We start from the raw sequence: 22,827 nt of genomic DNA on the forward strand, positions 1-22,827 counted from the left end.
TCACAAGTAGTGATGGAGCGAGAGCCGGGCGGCCCAGCCAATGGTGTAGCACAATGCAGCCGAAGGGCGGGGCCAGGAGCTGCACAGTGTCTGAGGAACCGCCAATGGCGGCTGGCGGCTAGCCGAGCGGTGCCGAGGGCGGCTGTCAGAAGTGACAGCTAGCTGGCGGGCCGTTCAAAATCATCAGGCGGGCCGGTTCTGGTAATTTTCTGACATTTTTGTTGGTTTACCCAAGATGCAAAGCATGAGGAGCCCTCTGAATACGGGGCCGAGCCAAGGGCAGGATGAGAGTGGGGTGCAGGACCTGACGCAGCTGGAGTGAGTATCATCATATGATGGATTTGTGCAAAGTTACTTTCTGCGTGTGACATTGTATATTGGGTGTGATGTTTCCATTGTCATTTTGCAGGGACCTACAGGAAGCATCGGTCCTCCAAAATCTGAGAAAAAGGTTTGAGCGAGAGCTGATATATGTGAGTATGGCGTCCTCTGCGATTCTAGAGGGGTTCTCTGGGGAATCAACTATCCACAGGATGATAGGTGATAACTTAATGATCGGTGCCTGATCGGTGGGCGCCAGCTCGGGCTGCAGAATGGCGGACTTTTATTTATGTTATTCCACCTGATTGTCACTCCATTCATTCTATTTAGGCTCACCAGGTGAGATGGATCCTCAAAGCCCAAGGTCCAGGTGGGCACAATGGCCACGGACGTCCGTGCAGGAGGCAGTTAAGGCACGTGGAAATCAGGGAGCTGAGGTACATGAGATCACAGACAGGAGTGCGGGAACAGGTAGCTGAGAGCCTAGAGACCGCAGACAGGTAGCACAGGTTCTGTAGACCGCAGACAGGTAGCAGAGGTCCTGTAGACCGCAGACAGGTAGCAGAGGTCCTGGAAACCGAAGACAGGTAGCAGAGGTCCTGGAAAACTCAGACAGGTAGCAGAGGTCCTGGAAACTGCGGACAGGTAGCAGAGGTCCTGGAAACTGCAGACACGTAGCAGAGGTCCTGGAGAATGCAGACAGATAGCAGAGGACCTGGAGACTGCAGACAGGTAGCAGAGGTTCTGTAGACCGCAGACAGGTAGCAGAGGTCCTGGAAACCGAAGACAGGTAGCAGAGGTCCTGGAAACTGCGGACAGGTAGCAGAGGTCCTGGAAACTGCAGACACGTAGCAGAGGTCCTGGAGAATGCAGACAGATAGCAGAGGACCTGGAGACTGCAGACAGGTAGCAGAGGTTCTGTAGACCGCAGACAGGTAGCAGAGGTCATGGAAACTGCAGACAGGTAGCAGAGGTCCTGGAGATTGTATACAGGTAGCAGAGGTCCTGGAAACCGCAGACAGGTAGCAGAGGTCATGGAAACTGCAGACAGGTAGCAGAGGTCCTGGAGATTGTATACAGGTAGCAGAGGACCTGGAGACTGCAGACAGGTAGCAGAGGTCCTGGAGACTGTATACAGGTAGCAGAGGACCTGGAGACTGTAGACAAAAAGCAGAGGACATTGAGACTGCAGACAGGTAGCAGAGGACATGGAGACTGTAGACAGGTAGCAGAGGACCTGAAGACTGTAGACAGGAAGCAGAGGACCTGGAGAATGTAGACAAAAATCAGAGGACATTGAGACTGCAGACAGGTAGCAGAGGACATGGAGACTGTAGACAGGTAGCAGAGGACCTGGAGACTGCAGACAGGTAGCAGAGGACCTGGAGACTGCAGACAGGTAGCAGAGGACCTGGAGACTGCAGACAGGTAGCAGAGGACCTGAAGAGTGTAGACAGGTAGCAGAGGACCTGGAGACTGCAGACAGGTAGCAGAGGACCTGGAGACTGTAGTCAGGTAGCAGAGGACCTGGAAACCGCAGACAGGTAGCAGAGGTTGTGGAGACCGCAGGGCGTTAGATGAGGTCCTAGAAACTGCAGTCACTGAGCAGGTAGTGATCCACCACAAAAAGAGAAGGCCTTACATAAGCCTAGGTAGATGATCACATGGGAGCATGGCGGGCCACCTGCAAAGAAAGGCCAAGAAGGTTTAGTGGACCGGGGTAAAGGGAGCAGAGCCCAGAACCGGGACAAGTGTGTAACAATTCTCTATGGGGCTGCTAGAAAGAGACGCTCAGCAAACCCATAATGAATGAATAGAGCGGTGGTCAGGCAGGAGCAATGCTGTTCCATTCTAATGGAGTAAAAGACCCCCATTCTGGCGATCAGTACTGATACCAGTAGATCAATAAGTTGTCACCTGTCCTGTAGATGGGTGATAGTTGGTTTACAGCTTTGTTTTCCGCCTTGTTTACAGCCCTTTAAAGTTTTCTTGAAGAAGATAGTAATGAGCCTCTTTTCCTTCTTTCTTAGACCTACATCGGTAGCATCCTCCTGTCATTAAACCCGTACAGGCTGCTGAATATTTATGGGACGGACCATGTCTTGTATTACGAAGGGAAAGCCTTGGGGGAAACTGCCCCGTAAGTAATCAATACTCCTCATCTCTGATCTTGTGCGTCGTCCTATAGATGAGTGCTGCAATCAGATGCCATTTGTAGCAACATGAGCGGCAGATTTCTTCTGTGCCACGTTGGCTTTGCCTGTGCTGTTTATGGGCTGTGAATAGGAGCCCAAATATCCAGACAAGCAAAATTTACTGCAGAATTTTTCATCAACACCTCAACAATAGTCCCTGAAATTAATAATATAAACATTTCTTATTTTTTTTACAGTATATTTTATACTTTTTTTTAGAACATTTTGATTGTTCCAATATCTGTAAAAGACAATATGATGTAACTTTGACACTGATTTCTATGAGAAACTTCATACCGTTCTGTGTACACAGTCCCTCTGCAGACCTATGTGTTGCCTTACTATGATCTTGCATTCATGTATTATGTATGCATGGATATATATATTTCATATATTAATGATATAATCAATAGGACAATTCTGTTACTGAGCTCTCAATCCAATTAAATGATAAAACGATGTATATTTGCGGCCACCACTAGAGGGCGCTTGCTGTATACTGCTGTATACTGTGCAGTAAGATTGGCGCTAGTGGCTGCAGACAGTCACACCTGCATCATGTACCTCTATGACTACGTAGGGGATCACGATAAACTGAAATCTCTTGATTGATTGATGACCAAGTTACTGGAAAGTAGTTTTTTTTGTTTTGTTTTTCTCAGTCACCTTTTTGCAATTGCAAACGTAGCCTACACCAAACTGATGGATGCCAAACACAACCAGTGTATTATCATTAGGTGAGTGGAGATTTACCGTGAAGGCGTCTTATTATGTGAGTTCTTTTATTATTGTATAATTAATTTATTATCATTAGCGGTGAGAGCGGATCTGGTAAAACAGAAGCCACTAAGCTGGTCCTGCGTTACCTGGTGGCGGTGAATCAGAGGCGCGGAGTGACAAGCCAGGTGAGAAATCAAAATAATACCAATTATCAGCACTAACTCGCATCATTGCCGAGTGTACGGGGACGTTATTACCCTCTGACCCCCATATGCTGGAGGACCCTTCTTCCTGTCGCCAGGTTATTATTTCTCGAATTCACAAGGTTTCCAGTATTATCTATGACTTGTCAGTAATAGATCAGACCCCAGAGCTTGTATGGACCAATATAAGCCCTGTGTAATAAGAATATGTGTAACCTCCATCCTCAGCTGCCCAAGAAGAACAGGTGGTTATTAATGTGCAAAAATAGAGATATGTATTATTATATCGTTATTATTAATATCTGATCATCTAATCGCATCCTACTCCATTTTGCATCCATAATTTACTGGATTTCACAGATAGAGGTACTGCATGTTATATACTCAATTGTTATGTATCTATTATTTATCTATCTCTTGCCTTTTTATCTATCTATTATCTATCTAAAATCTATTTATCTATTATCTATCTATTATCTATATATCTATTAACCTATCTATTAATCTATCTATTATCTATCTAAAATCTATTTATCTATTATCTATTTATCTATAGATCTATCTATTATCTATCTCTTGCCTTTTCTATCTATCTATCTATCTATCTATCTATCTATCTATCTATCTATCTATCTATCTATCTATCTTCCATCTTTCTCCATCCATCCAAATCATAACTATCTAATATTTATATTTCTCTTCATCTATCTCATATCTCCTCTTCCATTTCATGTCTACCTATCTGTTTATCATCTATCTATTTTCTATATATTATCTATAGATCTACAGTATATATTATCTCTGTCTTGCCTTTTCTATCTATCTATCTATCTATCTATCTATCTATCTATCTATCTATCTATCTATCTATCTATCTATCTATCTATCTATCTATCTCATTTCTCTCTTTCGCTGCGCAGATCTTAGAGGCGACGCCTCTGCTGGAATCTTTCGGAAATGCCAAAACAGTCCGGAATGATAATTCCAGCCGGTTTGGAAAATTTGTGGAGATTTATCTGGAAGAGTGAGTATTACACGGGCGGGATGCCATCCAGCATATTCATTGTCCCGTACACTGACATGGTGCCTCTCCTGCAGGGGTGTGATATGCGGTGCCATAACATCCCAATACCTGCTTGAAAAATCCAGAATCGTATTTCAGGTAAGTCACCCCTGCTGCAGCCTGCTGCCATTAGTGAGGATCCAGGGCCCTTGTCCCGGGGCCCCAACCATTACATGCAACTTATTTTGATCCTTTTTTTTATGGGTTATTTTCAGGCCAAAAATGAGAGGAATTACCACATTTTCTATGAGATGTTGGCTGGTCTGCCCTCTCAACAGAAGCAGGCGTTTTACCTTCAGGATGCTGAAACGTATTACTACCTGAATCAGGTACAGTATCCTGGGGGTCCGGGCTGATAGAAAGTGACCCCAGACATTAAAGGTTATGGCTGCTGCCTAACAAAAACTCTACTCCACGGTGTGTTTCCTTGTGCACCTCTCTCTCTAGTTACTTCTATGGTAAGAAAAAAGAATAAAAAGCAGCACATAAAAATATTTGTAGGGTTCAAAAGCTTCCCAGGTACATACCAAACCTTATATCCAAAAAAATGGAAGCAGATCACCGGTTAGATCAAATCACGTGCGATTTAATTGTCCATTTGGCGATGTTTTGGTCCAGAGATGTGGACCTTTCCCAAGCTTCTATGGTAGATGTGACAATGCCCAGATGTGGCAGCAAATATCCATGTCACAAGGGCGAGAGACCCCTGTTCTCCACATAGGTGGGATTCGCATCTATCAGCCATTTATGGATGTTGGGAATGCCCCTTTACACCTCAGGAAGTTTTGTCACTGACTTATACCCTGTGTAGTGGCAGGATCCTGGTACCCCATTCACTTCAATAGGAGCAGAGCTGCAGTACCCGAGAACGGCCACTACATGGTGTACTGATCCACGATGTTCTGCCCCTGTACAATGTTTATTTATGGACATTGCTGGACCTTCTAGTCAGCAGGGTTGTCAGGTGTCGCATTCCCTAAGGATTGGTGTTATGTCTTACCTGGTGAGGTAGATCCTGGAAGCACCTGTTCTGGATGATCAGTTCCTGAGCAGATTGAAAAGGTGGTGCCTGTTCAGCAAAACTATTAAGTCGGCATGAAATGGTGTTGATTGTGTTACAGGCTGTAGAGGAGGAGGAGATGCTGATCTGGTATAGAAGAGCTGGAACAGTGATGACTGATGTAGCAGAGCTGAAACAGCAACGACTGATGCAGCAGAGCTGAAACAGCAATAACTGATGCAGCAGAGCTGAAACAGCAATGACTGATGCAGCAGAGCTGAAACAGCAACAACTGATGCAGCAGAGCTGAAACAGCAACAACTGATGCAGCAGAGCTGGAACAGCAATGACTGATGCAGCAGAGCTGGAACATTGATGACTGATATATCAGAGCTGGAACATTGATGACTGATGCAGCAGAGCTGTAACAGCAATGACTGATGTGGAAGAGCTGGAACAGCAATGACTGATGCAGCAGAGCTGGAACATTGATGAATGATATATCAGAGCTGGAACATTGATGACTGATGTAGTAGAGCTGAAACAGCAATAACTGATGCAGCAGAGCTGGATCAGCAATGACTGATGTGGCAGAGCTGGAACAGCAATGACTGATGCAGCAGAGCTGAAACAACAATGACTGGTGCAGCAGAGCTGAAACAGCAATAACTGATGCAGCAGAGCTGAAACAGGAATAACTGATGCAGCAGAGCTGTAACATTAATGACTGATATATCAGAGCTGAGCCGCAATGACTGATGTAACAGAGCTGGAACAGCGATGACTGATGTGGAAGAGCTGGAACAGCAGTGACTAATGCAGCAGAGCTGAAACGGCAATGACTGAAGTAGAAGAGCTAGAATAGCGATGACTGACGTAGCAGGGATGAATAAATGTATGATGTAGCAGAGCTGGGACAGCAGTGACTGATGTAGCAGAGCTTGAACAGCAATGACTGATGTAGCAGAGCTTGAACGGCAATGACTGATGTTGCAGAGCTAGCAAATCAATGACCGAAATGGCAGACATGGAATAGCAATGACCGATGTAGCAGAGCTGAATCAGTGATGACTGAACTAGTAGAACTGAAACATCAATTACTGATGTAGCAGAGGAGGCAAAGCATTGGCTGATGTAGCAGAGCCGGAACAGCGCTGGCTGACAAAGGAGAACATAACATAAGATTGGAGACACAGAAGAGCAGCACTGCGTAAAGGAATAGTGTGTGATGTAGCAGCAGGAAGCCCACTACCGGCATACTCAGGCGATCCTTTCACCTTCGCCGAGTTTAAATGACTTTCATTACCATGGTAGGAGACGGGCCGTCCAGCAGAGAACCAGGACAGATCAATAATGATAGGTTAGCCATCTTGGTGTCTGTTTTATGTTGTACTGATAATAATGTATGGATTATATTCTTCTTCATGCATGGTTTTGTGTTCGTGCTCTTTTCACTGCGTGCATTTATGGTCTATATGGTATACGGCGACCATTATTATTTTGGGGAAAGGGTTCTCTACAGTAAGAGCAGCAGCCCCACTATAAAAGGATATAATTGCAAAACCAATGACGTAATTTTTTTTTAAATAAAAACTAAAGATAATTTGTGGGGTAAGACATTTTTTTTCCACGTGTGAGACAAACGTTTTTGTTTTTCATTACCCTAAATGGAGGTCATTAAAGGGGGTGAACTTGATGTTACTATCTGAACAATATTATTTATACAATACTGCCCCCTACGGTCAAAAATAAGAATCCGATCATGTAGGAGAATATTCACATGCCTGTTTGTAGTTAGACATGACAATGATTGACTGTCTCCATATTTAGGGAGGTAACTGTGAGATTCCCTCTAAAAGTGACGCCGAGGATTTCCGGAGACTCCTGAATGCCATGGAATCGCTCAGCTTCACCACAGAGGATCAGGACAGCATCTTTCGAATTCTCTCTTCTATCCTGCACTTGGGGAATGTCTATTTTGAGAAATATGAGGTAAGAACCAATAAATCAAGTAAGATTTGCTTGCAGATTTGCACGTGGAGTAGCTTTATTGTCATTCCATTTAGCTAATCCGATTTTCAGTTCAAAATCTGCATAATATTCATTATTATGTGCAAATTGTTTTCCGGAATGACGCAAAAAAATATGAATTTTGACCATGCAAAAATGGCCCAGTATTGGTTCCAGACGGAGTCAAAGTTAGCGAAATAATTAAAGGATCCGGAACTGACACAATTGGATGTGCCACAAATCCGGACGAGGGATAGGTATAAAATAGATTCACACCGCAGATGTGCACAAGAGATCGTGACTTTTTTTTTTTTGTACCCTCGGAGAAAAAATAATTTTTGCTTATTTTTTGGAATTCCACGCTGATTCTGGGACGTCCCTCGGAGCCATATTAACCGGTGGTCTCCGGCCGTACCTACTGAGCAGAATCTGAAGAGGTGACCCTTTGTGGAGCAGATCGGGCTACTCTACCACCACCAGTAGTGCTAATCCATGAGGGGCTAATCTGTAGATCCATGGGATTACGGAGCACACAATTTATATTCCATTACTTTCTTCCAGACTGAATCCCAGGAGGTGGCTTCAGTTGTGAGTGCAAGCGAGATACGAGTGGTGTCCGAACTTCTACAGATCTCCCACGAGGGTCTCCAGAAAGCCATCACATACAAAGTGACTGTAAGTATCATCGGGATACTCAATCGGGATAAATCCCACAATAAAGAGACGGATCCGACTCACGTGCTTGATTTTTTTTGGCAGGAAACTATGAGAGAGAAGATCTTCACCCCCCTGACGGTGGAAAGTGCTGTTGATGCCAGGTGGGAAGAAATTTACGGCAAGACTGTCAATGAGAAACCCCGTTAGGACGGAGAGATAATCTGGACATTGGTCAGAAAATTGTATTATTTATTACAGAGATGCAATTGCCAAGATTTTATACTCCCTGCTCTTCAGCTGGCTGACAGATAGAATTAACAAGCTGGTCTACCCCAAACAGGACGCCCTGTCCATTGCCATACTGGACATTTATGGCTTTGAGGTAATGGATTTGCTCAGTATTTTGCCTGATTTATTCATCTCTGTGTTTCCGTTTTTGCACGACAGCCATCCTCCTGTCTTAGGGTAATGTACACATTTTGGCACTATATACATGAGCACATTTGGCCAATTAGAAATCCTAAAAAAAAGGATTGGGCATGCTGGATGTCAACATGCCTGATCTGTTGTTCTCAAGGGACAGAGGAGATGTTTCGCTGTGGCTCATTCCCATCTTCTTTCTGAGAACACGTGCACGCTCGAGCACGCATGTATACGGAGAGTCGTTAGGAATAAGTCATCAAACGTTCATACAACTACTATTGACAATTTATTGCAAGTCTCCCTCCTTCGAGATCCGCATTGTCCTACGCGCTGTTGAAAAATATTGTCAGACACAGCTTCTAAGCAGGAACCTTTTGGAAGTGTTTTCTGGAGTGTTTGGCAGTGCCCAGGATATTTGCCAACTTTTCCAGGTGTCAGGATGTTTCTTCTTGATCCGAATTGACAAGTATGACATACCCCAAATAATTCCTGATCCGTAGCCATCTTGGTTGTTGCACCATAGACTTGTGAATGCCTCGTACATTCCGTTGGGAAGTTTTATACTAATGATTCTCTTCCCCCTAGAATCCATGTTAAGAGTCCAGGACCACTGTGGTCCTTGCTTCCTGCATTATTGCTCCTGTCCTACAATAATCCCGTCCTTTAATTAACCCACAGGATCTGAACTTTAACAGTTTCGAACAACTGTGCATCAACTACGCAAACGAATATCTGCAGTTCTTCTTCAACAAGATTGTGTTCAAAGAGGAGCAGGTGAGCGTGACAGGTGACGGGTTCGCATTTAAAGGGATTTTCCACCCCATTCTTGTATTGTAGGTATGGCCTGAGCATGCCAGCTATCAGTACCTCGCAGCTCCTTCACACCGCTGGCTGTGTGCCCTACCTGTCTACTCTCCACCTGTTGTCTGCACATAACCACTGCAGGAGAGGAGACCGACGGGGTCCCAGAAGGAGCCGCAGAGAACTGATCAGTGATTATGTGCTATTTATTATTTTCATTGCACGCTCAGGACAAATGTAAAAATCCAGAAAGTGATGGAAAACTTTTTTTTTAAAGGGGTGCTCCGTGGATTGCATAAAAAATACCCAATTGTTTACGTCATTTGTCGGCATTTATCCCCATTACAGGAGGAATACATCCGTGAGCAGATCGACTGGAGGGAAATTTCCTTTGTGGATAACCAGTCCTGTATAGATCTTATTTCCCAGAAGCCTTATGGGATTCTTCGGATCTTGGATGACCAGAGCGGATTCCCCCAGGTAATGAGGCATAATATCATTTTAAAGGGATTATCTGGTTTTCATAAAACCAAGCAAAAAAAAGGCAAGGGATCCATAAAAAAAGATCCATAAAAAAGCCATATTTGGGATGGGATGCAATTCATTGGCTGCTTAATGGGATTTAATGGTAATGAATGGGGTTGGTCTGCGTGGCCCCTCCATCTCCGGACCCTCCCGCACTGCACCATTACTCACCACTTAGTAATATCAATTATATAATGCACTTGCCCTTATTTTTCAGGCCACAGATCACACCTTTCTCCAGAAATGTCACTACCACCACGGCACAAACGAGCTGTACTGCAAGCCGAAGATGCCGCTGCCGGAATTCGGGATCAAGCATTTTGCAGGGAAGGTTACGTACCAGGTAGGTCCCACTAAACCCACTCAGCATCCTGCTGCTCTACAGGGAGCATTGCAGCATAGAAAAATAATATTTTGTGGGGGTTTTTTTAGATGCATGGCTTAGATACACATATTAGGTATCACACATGATAGGTTTAGAATTCATGGGACAGAAATATACATGGAAGGCTTAGATATACCGAGACTGTGTCATATATGGTAGACCTAGATATGAGACAGTATCAGACATGATAGGATTAGATACAAAGAGACAGTATCAGACATGATAGGCTTAGATACATCAATACAATATCACACATTATGGGCTTAGATACATTGATGTAGTATCATTAGATACACTGATGCAGTATCGCACAGTACAGGCTTAGATACACTGATGCAGTATCACACAGTACAGGCTTAGATACACTAATGCAGTATCACACAGTACAGGCTTGGATACACTAGCGTGGCTGAACTATATCTCTGAATGTTGTTTATGATGAAGTAGCATGGTGGGGATCGTAGTCCCATATTTTTCTTTAATAGCTTTTTTTAATATATTAGAATTGTGTCCTTATGTTCTAATTTCAGGTCCACAAATTCTTGGATAAAAACTACGACCAAGTTAGACAGGACGTCCTGGACCTCTTCGTAAATAGTAAAATTAAGGTAAGAATATTGGGGTGAGGATGTTCTCATTAATGTGGTCATTATGTGACTTGTCTTCATGGAAATTACTGAGACAAAAATAGGAATATTTCCATTGATCCCGGGTTTCACCTTCTTCGCTCCCTCAGGTGCTGGCCAATCTGTTTTTCAGCCACGCTCAGGTGCTGGCTCAGCAGAAAAGCATGATGGGTAAAAGCAGTACCGTCACGCGGAAGATCAAGGCCCAAACCGTAGCTGCAAAGTTCCAGCAATCCCTCCTGGAACTGGTGGAGAAGATGGAGAGGTATAAAGCATTGGTGTCACCTGAAGGGATTCTCCGCCACAGCGCCGATGTTTTCGCATCTACACATACCGGGCAGGACTCGCGGACACTCGTTTTCTTACTCCCATCTGCTGCGTCTCACGTCACTCTTGTTGTCCAGGAAGCTGAGATGTGAGGTGCTATGTGGCACCGTCCTCACACTGTAGAGCAGCTTTACCTCGGCTTCTCCATAGCATAGAGGGAGCACTATAGTCACCGGTGAATCGTAATCCCCTCTAAGAAATATATATCTTTTCTTTACAGGTGCAATCCATTTTTTGTTCGGTGCCTCAAACCTAATAGCAAAAAGGTGAGTGAAATATGAAACACTGGTATAAATGATCCAATTATTGCTTAAAACTATTTAAATGCTGCCCACTCATAAAGAAAGCCTGGGGGTCCTGCTTCCTCCACCCACACATACAGTAGAGAAAGCCTGGGGGTCCTGCTTCCTCCACCCACACATACAGTAGAGAAAGCCTGGGAGTCCTGCTTTACCCGCTCACTTTTAGAGAAAATCTGTGTGTTCTGGTTCCTCACCCACTCATGGAGAAAGCCTGTGAGTCCTGCTTCACCCACCCACTCATAACAAAATTCTGGGAGTCCTGCTTCCCTGACACTCATAGAGAAAGCCTGTGAGTCCTGCTTACCCCTCACACTCATAGAGAAAGCCTGGGAGTCCTGCTTACTCCTCATACTCATACAGAAAGCCTGTGAGTCCAGCACACCATTCACACTCATAAAGTCTGTTTTTTTCCTCCTCCCACTCATAGATAAAGCCTGTGAGTCCAGCATGCCCCTCCCACTCATAGAGAAAAGCCTGTGAGTCTTTCTTCCTCCTCCCACCCATAGAGAAAGTCTGTGAGTTTAGCTTTCCCTGCTCACTCATAGAGAAAACCTGTGAGTCCAGCTTTCGCCGCCCACTCATAGAGAAAAGAGAAAGCCTGTGAGTCCTGCTTTCCCTGCCCACTCACACAGAATGCCTGTGAGTCCAGCTTCCCCTGCTTACTCATAGAGAAAGCCTGTGACTCCAGCTTCCCCTGCTCACTCATAGAGTAAGCCTATGAGTCCAGCGTTCTCCGCCCACTCATAGAGAAAGCCTGTGAGTCCAGCTTTCCCCGCCCACTCATAGAGAAAGCCTGTGAGTCCATCTTTCCCCGCCCACTCATAGAGAAAGCCTGTGAGTCCTGCTTTCCCCGCCCACTAATAGAGAAAGCCTGTGAGTCCTGCTTTCCCCGCCCACTCATAGAGAAAGCCTGTGAGTCCTGCTTTCCCTGCCCACTCACAGAGAAAGCCTGTGAGTCCAGCTTTCTCCGCCCACTCATAGAGAAAGCCTGTGAGTCCAGCTTCCCCTGCTCTCTCATAGAGAGAGCCTGTGAGTCCAGCTTTCTCCGCCCACTCATAGAGAAAGCCTGTGAGTCCAGCTTTCTCCGCCCACTCATAGAGAAAGCCTGTGAGTCCAGCTTTCCCTGCCCACTCATAGAGAAAGCCTGTGAGTCCAGCTTTCCCTGCCCACTCATGGAGAAAGCCTGTGAGTCCTGCTTTCCCCACCCACTCATAGAGAAAGCCTGTGAGTCCTGCTTTCCCCACTTACTCAAAGTAATTGATAGCTTTCCATGTATGAGTTTGTATCCTGGAAGAGATCTGTCAATCACTCTGTGGGGGGTGAGGCAGGGCTTGAATACTACAATGTCTACTGAGCTGAGCCCACACCAATCACACATTGAGGGTTTATCCTATTAAAACCTGGTAGTCCCTTTAAGGTAACATGTGTACAGTGGAAATATATACCTGCAGTGTGTCATCTGTATATGGGCTCCCACACAGATCTGTTCCCTCCTAGGAACCTTGCCTGTTTGAACCCGACATTGTGATCAGTCAGCTGAAGTACTCCGGGATTCTAGAAACCATCAGGATCCGTAAAGAAGGATTCCCTGTCCGGATCCCTTTCCATATATTTCTCAGTAGGTAAGGAGGTATTGAAGGATTTAAAGGGGTTGTCCCAACATGCAACTTTGTAAAACCCCTCAAGAATGGAGTAATTTTCTAGTTTACTGCTCGTTGCATAGATTACCGGCCACCTCTGTAGTCTATCAGAGCGGGCACTTGCCTACAGAGGGTGAGCTTCAGCTTTGCTAATATATTAGAGGATTCCAGTGTCAGACAAGCGACAGTAAATATGGATGTCATCTCCAGGTATCGCTGTGTCATGGACCTCGGACGCAATATCCGTGCCGATGGCCCGATATGTGTCACTGTGCTAAGGAAGCTATGTCCGTCCGTTCACCCCACCATGTACTGCATCGGAGTCAGCAAGGTGACGCTTTATGTTACTCTTCCTACCTATTGTACTTGGTGATGGTAAGAGCTGTGACTAAATCTGCTGAAGCTGACTCTACACCCTATAGCCCGCCTCATGTATTAGCCCTTCATCATGTATTAGCTCCATTTCATCTATTAGCCCTCCTCCTCTATTAGCCCCTCCTAATCTATTAGCCCCTCCTCCTCTATTATCCCCTCCTAATCTATTAGCCCCTCCTCATCTATTAGCCCCTCCTCGTGTATTAGCCCCTCCTAATCTATTAGCCCCTCCTCATCTATTAGCCTCTCCTCCTCTATTAGGCCCTCCTAATCTATTAGCCCCTCCTCCTCTATTAGCCCCTCCTCCTCTATTATCCCCTCCTAATCTATTAGCCCCTCCTCATGTATTAGCCCCTCCTAATCTATTAGCCCCTCCTCATCTATTAGCCCCTCCTCCTCTATTAGCCCCTCCTAATCTATTAGCCCCTCCTCCTCTATTAGCCCCTCCCCCTCTATTATCCCCTCCTAATCTATTAGCCCCTCCTCATCTATTAGCCCCTCCTCGTGTATTAGCCCCTCCTAATCTATTAGCCCCTCCTCATCTATTAGCCCCACCTCCTCTATTAGCCCCTCCTCGTGTATTAGCCCCTCCTTGTTTATAAGCCCCTTCTCATGTATTGATTTTGCCTAATCTATTAGCTCCTCCTCATTTACTAGCCTAGCCTCATCTATAAGCCCCTCCTCATCTATTAGCTTTTCCTTTTTTATAAGCCCCTCATCTATTAGCCCCTCCTCATCTATTAGCCCCTCCTCATCTATTAGCCCCTTCTCATCTTTTAGCCCCTCCTCATCTATTAGCCCCATTAGCCATGCCTAACCTATTAGCCCCTCATCATTTATTAGTCCCTCCTCATCTATTAGCCTCTCCTAACCTATTAGCCCCTCATCATTTATTAGTCCCTCCTCATCCATTAGCCCCTCCTAACCTATTAGCCCCTCTTCATCTGTAAGGCCCTCCATATTTATAAGCCCCTCTATATTTATTAGCTCCTCCTTCTCTATTAGCTCCTCTTCATCTATTAGCCTCTCCTTATTTACTTGGTCAGCCTCATCTATTAGCCCCTCCCCCTCATCTATTAGCTATGCCTACCCTATTAGCCCCTCCTCATTTATAAGCCCCTCCTCATTGACTAGCCCCTCCTCTTTTTAAAACTTTGTAAATAGCTATTTTTTATCGAAAGCACTGATCCTTTATAATCCAGATTATTTACTACAAAACAAAAAAAATCTTTTAGAATTGCAGGGGGAGGCCATGTAATGTGACAAAGCTGCCTAAATTTGGGCTACACAACAGCCATGTCGGACTCATTGTTGCAGGGATATTGTGTTTTTTCCTTGAGTTTTTAAGTCCAGGCAATGCTCCTTGTGGGATAAATGATGTGTTGATTAATTGATTCTCCTCCAGAAAGAAATCTGGGTCTCTCGGGCCAATATCCCACCTATTATTGAGCCGTACAGCATGACCGATGATATTAGTCAGCCCAGAGTCTCCACCAGAGGGCGCCCATCTGTAGACAGCTGTATTTAGGGTTCTTGCTCCTCGTCATTAGTTTTCTTGTAGATAATTGACTCATAAAGAAGACAGAAGTAGTAATTTCCTATAATAATACTGCAGGAGCGGCACTGGGAATAGTAATGGCCCACATCATCAGACGATACATTTTCTGTCCTGTCTTTTATACATTTCAGCTCTTTATGAAGGAGAATCTTTACCAGCAGCTAGAGAGCAAACGAGACCAACTGATGAACAAGGCGGCCGTCACTCTCCAGCGCTACGGACGCGGCTACCTGACCCGCAAACGTTACCGGACCCTCCGGTACCGGGTTATCCAACTGCAGGCCCTGGCTCGTGGCTACCTGGCAAGGTGCAAAAACTGTGCTATACCTATATGGGAGATAATTATACAATGGATTTCTGCTTTCAAGGGGTTGTACCTATTTATTTAAGGCTGTACATACCATAGGGGCAACACATGCCTCTGCTATAGAGCCCCTTGGGACAAAGGGCATGGCTTAGGACTAGGTTGGGTAAAAGCAAGATGAACAGATCGGGTAGGACCCATCCTACAATGGGGAATAGTGAGGAAGTTGACTATTCTCTCAAATTGGGGACATGTTCCAACACATGGAAGGGGCCCCACTGTAAAATTGCTCTAGAGCCCTATCTTCGCTATACGCGTCCCCTATATTTCCATATACATTGGGGGTCTGTAGTACATATAAGAGGGTGAAACATGCCATTACTAGGCTGCTTCTTATTTTGTGTATTTACTGTTTATTTATTTTGCTTTTTTTTAATATATATATTATATTTTGTATCTATTTTGCTTTGTTTATTTTTTATTATTATTATTATTATTATTTATTTATTTTTTTTATGTATTTTTGTATTTTGTATTAATGCAACTTTTTTTTTTTTTTCTTGAAGGCGTAAGTTTCACAACTGGAGAAAGAGCATGCTGAAATTTCGAGCTCTGGTCCACATGTACGTGAATCGAAGGAGATACCTGAGGGTAAGACGCTATTATTGTCAGTCACTTTAAGGGGATTTGATATGCTATACATGTTTTATTGTGGCGGTCCAACCATATTGCGGCATTGTATTATAGAGTACAAGCGCTCAAATGGTTCAAAGTTTAACCTTCCCAGGAGAACTGAAAAATAAAGTGGAAATAAAAAAAAAAAAATTGAAAAAGAAGAAAAAGTTTAAATCACACCCCTTTTCCCAATATTGTGCAAAAATTAGGAAATAATAATAAAAAAAAAATATATTTGGTAAAGTCAAATTTATGAAAATATTAAATTAACCCATACAGTAAGCTTCATAGACAAAATGGCAGAATTACCATTTTCCTGTCACCACCTACCTCCCGCAAAAAAAAATGCAATAAAAAAAATCTGTACATACCCTAAAATGCTATCAATAAAAATTAAAATGACACATCATCCTACTTCAAAAAATGGTAATTTATTTCGATTTTTTACAAAGTTCTATGGGTTTTTTATCCACTAAAATATATGAAACAGTCTAAAATTTTGCATTGCAAACAGTGAAATTTATGGAAACGTCTTGGAATTTTCCACAAAATCCATAGTGAAATTTGCAAATTTTTCCGTAATTATTGACAAGGGCTCAAAGTCCAGCGGGAGTCGTGTACGTCTCTGCATCATTGTCAGGGCGCAGTGTGGTCATGTGTATAGAAGTGAGTCAGTGAGTGAAGAGCAGGCGTGGGTAAATACACTGGTAAGGTCAGGCTGATGCCAAATATAAATGTACCAAATACAACTCCGGGCCCAGAAAGATTGCGCCGACCCGTAATAACACACACCAGCCACAGATGTGGGTGGCGCTATTTCTTTGGCTATTAAAGGGGTATGAGTTAACTGAAAATCAGTCAGTGAGCTCATTCACACTGTCCTATCAGATATTTTGTCTTTTTGCGAGCTCCTCTCAGCCGATTTATGACCACAGGCCACATCAAAGTTGAATATGCCTGGAAATAAAGAGCTTGGAATAGCCAAAAGGTGCATTTTTAATTAAACTCAATTGCAAAAATTATTTTTTTTAGCCCAAAATATGTGCACTCAAGTAAACAAAAATGTGTGACTTATAAGCTCTTTTTAAGGTCTGCTTTATTGAAACAAATTTTAAACAAAAATGTCCCCAGAGATGAACGACCCCTTTAAAGACTTTCTATGCCCTAATGGGACAACCCATGTCCCCTTGTTGTTTTTCCGATACTTGTACACATTTTGATCTGCCTAAAATGTTCCATTGTATTTCCTTTATCCATATCTCATATTTGCCAACTCTACCAGAACCTCCTGAATGCTTCCACAAAAGGAGAGTTGGCAAAAATCCCAACTGGATGCCAGATCTTCCCCAAAAAACCTCGTGGGAAGGACTTCATCCGCAGGGGGCGTGGAAGAGGTGTGGTTGGGGCGTGTCCTGAAACAAGAGCAGCTATTGGTGTAAAATATCCAGTGCCATGCTTCTCGCCCTGCCTCCGATCTCCTGCTGGAAACACTAAGCGAAATGTTGGCAAGTAGGCCATATTGAAATCTAACTCAGGATTCTGCTTCAATGTGGGTGACAGAGCTATGTGGTCACATGTATGACAACAGCTGGATCTAACTGTAGTCTGTTTCCAAGGGCAACCAGCAGGATTTTGAAAGCAGGTGTGAATGTGGATGAAAAGAGTGACAATGAGAGGTCTCAGACCCTGAAGGTGGGATTCCCAGCAGGCAGCAAGTTATCACCTAGCCTGTGGACAACCTGCTAAGATGGGAATAATCCCCTTAAGTTGGGGCCACATGGAAAGCAGATGCAGGAGGGACTAAGGAGGGACTAGTGTCCATGTGCTCCAGCTCCTTATGTCCTGATGGCTATTAATAAGTATGACAATCCCTGGGCTGCAGTGACACCACACCTATCTCTGCTGTGCGGTGACGGGTGCAGATCAGGGAGCAGAGCAGGGCAGTATGAAGCGTGTGCACTTCGCTCCACACCCGGGGCATCATGGCGGTCTACTTCAGGTATGGGTACTGTAAATATAAGGGGGTGCAGATGTAACAAGCGGCAAACATTTCTTATTCTTGCAGATAAAGGCAGAAGCTCGCAGGCTGGCTGAAGAAGAGCGCAGGAAGGCGGAGCAGGTGAGCTCCGACCTGTTGCTTTTTAGTCCACGTGTTATTTATTACAGATGTTTTATATGTGTATATTTTTTATTTATTTTTTGTGTCACTTGAAAAATGTCAGAAAAAAAATACATATTAAAAAAAACCTCAATAGGCCTTAATGACCAGTTATTTATTTTTTCTTAATTTTTTACACGTCTTCTTTTGAGCAGCCAATATTTTTTTTTTGCATTGATGAGTCCGGACAAATTGTATTATCTCTTTAGCATTGCTTGGGGTACATATAAATTACTGTGTAATATATATCAATTTTTTGTGACGTAAATGTAGAAAAAAAATATTTTTGGTTTAGTTTTTATTTTGTTTATATTTTTCACTGCTCATTTTTCATATCAAATTACAATGTGAATGAATTCTCCAGGTTACTTATTACGGCCGTGTAGATATGTGAAGGGTTTGCTTTTTGTCATGTGTATGTAATAAAATGTACATTATATGGAAACAATTGTTTGTTTGTTTGTTTTAATCACCTTATTTCCCATATGTGTTATATATGTACTGTGTATGTATATATATATATATATATATATATATATATATATATATATATATATATATATATATAAAGATATGTATATTTTTTATCTCTAGGGAACATATTGTTTATCATAATTTTGTTTTGTTTTTTTCCATTTTAACTGGGGCATCCATACACCGATGTGGTCCTGCTAGATTGTAGGAGCCATAAATTTACTATGCCGTGGGATTAAAGAGCTCTAAAATTACTGTGATTCGTCATTATAGGGTTAATATTTACTGTGTTTTTTTTCTTTTACAACAAACAAATTGCACTGTGCAAGTGGCAGCCAGAAATTCTGGTGTCCGCTTACCTTGTGGGAAAACAAAAGGATCAGGCATATTAAAACTTAGCATGGTCAATCTTTTTTTCACTCAATATTTATGCAAATTAATTTTAGCTGAACACCTAACATATTATATGGTCACCCCGTCCAACTGGAAGATTAGCCAAAACTCCTCTAATGAGTATGGCCTCCATTAGAAGCAGCTGTATATCAGCCTCTTTCACCCTAAAATGATCAGATTGTGGAGGGTGAGGGGAGACCAGTAAACTCCAGATTTTAACTCTCATGATTTTCTCTATCCAGGAGCTGACTAAGAGAGAAGTATTTAATGTGACCCATCTAGAGATCCCGGCAGAGCTGTTCGGCCTCCTCCGCACGGCGTCAGGTAAAATATCTCACCCACAGATAGTCTATATGTTGCCATAAATTGATTAAAGAAAACCCCTTGGTAAAAGTGTTTTTTTTTTTTAATAAATCACATTAATTCTGAGATATAATCACTCAAAGATACAGGCCCAAAGCCTGAGGCTGCACTACTGAGGTGACCTGTATCACTATAATTTTCTCATTTTTCGTCCCTCCAGCTCAGAAGAACATCATGCTGGAGTATGTAATGCCGACTCACGTCCCGAGGGTGCAGGCCTTCACCCAGCTCACCCTGCCCCTCGACATCAACAACTACCCCATGTTCAAATACGTTCGAGTCTTTTTCAGGGTAAGATAAGACACAATGGTGTTCTTAACTGGGGAGGGAGGCATCCATCTCTAGGCCCTTTTATCGGCATGGTTCAGAGAGTCCTAAAGGCCATCTCCAGTTTTACGACCATGGACGTTTACAAGTTTTCTTTTTGCTCAGTCCTCCTCTGCCCTATAACAGATTCTAAGATCTTGACATATTCTTGCAGGAACCTCTGTTTGGGATGTTAGCAATGATACTCGGAACCTCGCTCCTTCCAGTTGAAGATGATCTTAAGCCACAAGCCGTAACATCCTTCAAACTGGTAATTGTTTTATTTCACAAACAAATTATTTAATATAAAATGTAAATTTGACTGTAGAAACAGGAAGGCAGTACTATCTGTGCCTACATCACTTAGTAAGTGCCTCCAGTGCCTGTGAACACTTTTCCTTCATCTTTCTATCCTTTATATCATTTAGTAGGTAAGACAAGGTGACAGTACTATCTGTGCCTACATCACTTAGTAAGTGCCTCCAGTGCCTGTGAACACTTTTCCTTCATCTTTCTATCCTTTATATCATTTAGTAGGTAAGACAAGGTGACAGTACTATCTGTGCCTACATCACTTAGTAAGTGCCTCCAGTGCCTGTGAACACTTTTCCTCCATCTTTCTATCCTTTATATCATTTAGTAGGTAAGACAAGGTGACAGTACTATCTGTGCCTACATCATTTAGTAAGCGCCTCCTGTATCCGTGAAAAGTTTTCCTCAATCCAGATATTCTTTATATAAATTAGTCAGTGTGAGACAGGGAGGCAGTACTATCTGTGTCTGCTTCATTTACAAAAAGGCACAGTGAGGGAATCCTATGTACACCTATATAATTCTCGAGAAGAGAAAGTGAGGCAACACGGCATGTACCAACATCATTCCATGTAGAGACAAAGAGGTAGTACTATCTGTTTCTACATAATTTACAGGTAGAGACAGGGACACAGTACTAGCTGTATCTACATAATTTACAGGCAGAGACAGGGACACATTACTAGCTGTAGCTGTATTTTGTACAGTAAGAGACAAGGAGCTAGTACTAGCTGTGCCAATGTCATTTAATAGGAAACAAATGAAGGCAGTACTATCTGCATCCATTTTTATGCAAAAATAATGTATTATTTCCCTAGCAAGATGATCACCAGATGGCACTATAACATAAGCACAGATATGGTGCCCACCTTACTGACCTGCCAGGTACTTTACCATCCATGTCTTGTCTCCTTATAACCAAGGTGTTGAGGTTCATGGGTGACCCGTTCCTTAACGGAACCCAGGAGATATTATTTGGCAATTACATCATCCAGAAAGGATTGTCCAACACTGGTCTGCGGGATGAGATCCTGGCGCAGATCGCCAATCAAGTCTGGAGGAACACCAACCCGAACAACGAGGAGCGAGGCTGGTACCTGCTGGCCTCATGTCTCAGCAGCTTCGCTCCATCCCCAAACTTGGACAAGTATCTTCTGAAGTAAGACTGTTCGAAAAATCAGATTGAGATCTAGATCAATTTTTTGGGTTATGCCCCAATATTAGCAAGGACAGTCATGGGTGATAAACCCGTGGTTTCTGATTCCGACCCAGGATCCGATGGTGTTGGTTCAGCCGGGTACTGAATAAACATCATCCGTTTTCTATTTATGTGAGAGTTTGTACAGGATTAGGAAAGCATGACTGCCTTATTCTAAAAACAGCGCCACTAATATTTACAGTTTGTGTCTGGAATTGCCGCTCCATTGGAGTGAGCAGTGTGGAGCTGAAGTACCGCTCACAAGCTGTAAACAGGAGTGGCGCTGTTTTCGGAAGAAGGAACTCTATGTTTTCTAATCCTGGAAATCCCTTTAAGTGGGTTATTTCCATTTTCTTCAATAGGTGTTGTCGGATAGAGCTTGTAAATACAAGCACTTTTGCAATTTACTGCTTGTTAAAATTCTCAGCTGTTCTTGAGATATTTACACTTTTCTTTTGTTTACAGCTGGTTGTCTAGGAAACCGACCACCACTGCCAGACAGCAGAACGTACCCAGTGCTTACAAGCTTTTGTTCTATTGAACTTATGACCACTGTTTTGAAGCCAGGGTCACTGAAGAGCACCATTATCTCCTAATCCTACTCAATGCTTACAAGCTAGATAGCAGTGGTGGTCGGTCTCCTAGACAACGAGCTGTAAACGAAAGAAAAGCGTTAATATCTCAAGAACGGCTGCAAATTTTAAGAAGCAGTGAATTGCAAAAGTGCTTGTTTTTATAAGCACTATCCACCAACCTATGAAGATGAGAAAACCCCTTAATCCTTTTACGACCTATGATGTATAGGTACATCATAGGTTGCCTCTCTCCCTCTGATGAGGGCTGTGACGCTGAGCCTGCATGTTTTACGGCACATGACAGCTGATTTGATCAGCTGTCATGTGCCCCTAACAGCCACGGGTGGAATCATAATCCACCCATGGCTGTCAACATGTTAAATGCTGCTGTCAATCTCTGAAAGCGGAAGCGCGTCACAAACCCCTCCCATCGGCGCCCCTGTCACATGATCGCGGGGCACCAATGGGTTGGTATGACAAACGGGATTCTGCAAAAGACCCCTGTCCTTGTCAACCCTGCTATGTGTAGCACGTGCAATCAGAAGATCACAGCTTCAAGTCTCCTAAGGAGACTATTAAAAACACTAAAGCGTAAAAAAAGATTAAAAAAATATAAAAGTTCAACTCACTCCTCTTTTGCCCAATTCAAAATAAAGCAATATAAAAAATACACATATTTAGTATCGCCGCATTCAGAAAAGCTCGATCTATCAAAATCTAAAAATAATTAATCCAATCGGTAAACGGTGTAACGAGAAAAAAAAATAAAAACTTCAAAATTACGTTTTTTTGGTCATCACAACATTGCAATAAAATGCAATAACGAGTGATCAAAAGATCGTATCTATCCCAAAATGGTATCGATAAAAACGTCAGCACGCAAAAAATAAGCCCTCACCCAACCCCATATCCAGAAAAATTGAAAAACTACGGATCTC

The 22,827-nt window shown here is 43.2% G+C and overlaps 1 protein-coding gene across 1 annotated transcript in view; it reads left to right on the forward strand.

Moving 5' to 3' along the window:
* The window catches only part of MYO15A (myosin XVA), a 102,186-nt gene that overhangs the window by 19,444 nt on the left and 59,915 nt on the right, over positions 1 to 22,827 (forward strand). The window contains exons 2-29 of the mRNA XM_077275460.1: positions 236 to 318; positions 410 to 473; positions 2,352 to 2,461; positions 3,179 to 3,253; positions 3,331 to 3,421; positions 3,800 to 3,805; positions 4,360 to 4,463; positions 4,538 to 4,601; positions 4,718 to 4,831; positions 7,333 to 7,494; positions 8,074 to 8,187; positions 8,272 to 8,330; positions 8,428 to 8,551; positions 9,271 to 9,366; positions 9,742 to 9,873; positions 10,136 to 10,261; positions 10,834 to 10,911; positions 11,040 to 11,194; positions 11,477 to 11,522; positions 13,056 to 13,180; positions 13,409 to 13,529; positions 15,263 to 15,438; positions 16,002 to 16,086; positions 18,176 to 18,229; positions 19,378 to 19,459; positions 19,659 to 19,789; positions 19,980 to 20,075; positions 21,040 to 21,275. Of these exons, the coding sequence (XP_077131575.1) occupies positions 236 to 318; positions 410 to 473; positions 2,352 to 2,461; positions 3,179 to 3,253; positions 3,331 to 3,421; positions 3,800 to 3,805; positions 4,360 to 4,463; positions 4,538 to 4,601; positions 4,718 to 4,831; positions 7,333 to 7,494; positions 8,074 to 8,187; positions 8,272 to 8,330; positions 8,428 to 8,551; positions 9,271 to 9,366; positions 9,742 to 9,873; positions 10,136 to 10,261; positions 10,834 to 10,911; positions 11,040 to 11,194; positions 11,477 to 11,522; positions 13,056 to 13,180; positions 13,409 to 13,529; positions 15,263 to 15,438; positions 16,002 to 16,086; positions 18,176 to 18,229; positions 19,378 to 19,459; positions 19,659 to 19,789; positions 19,980 to 20,075; positions 21,040 to 21,275 (2,909 nt within the window). The remainder of the gene's footprint in view (positions 1 to 235; positions 319 to 409; positions 474 to 2,351; positions 2,462 to 3,178; positions 3,254 to 3,330; positions 3,422 to 3,799; positions 3,806 to 4,359; positions 4,464 to 4,537; positions 4,602 to 4,717; positions 4,832 to 7,332; positions 7,495 to 8,073; positions 8,188 to 8,271; positions 8,331 to 8,427; positions 8,552 to 9,270; positions 9,367 to 9,741; positions 9,874 to 10,135; positions 10,262 to 10,833; positions 10,912 to 11,039; positions 11,195 to 11,476; positions 11,523 to 13,055; positions 13,181 to 13,408; positions 13,530 to 15,262; positions 15,439 to 16,001; positions 16,087 to 18,175; positions 18,230 to 19,377; positions 19,460 to 19,658; positions 19,790 to 19,979; positions 20,076 to 21,039; positions 21,276 to 22,827) is intronic.

This window comes from Ranitomeya variabilis, chromosome 7 (assembly GCF_051348905.1).
Source record: "Ranitomeya variabilis isolate aRanVar5 chromosome 7, aRanVar5.hap1, whole genome shotgun sequence".
NCBI lineage: Eukaryota > Metazoa > Chordata > Amphibia > Anura > Dendrobatidae > Ranitomeya > Ranitomeya variabilis.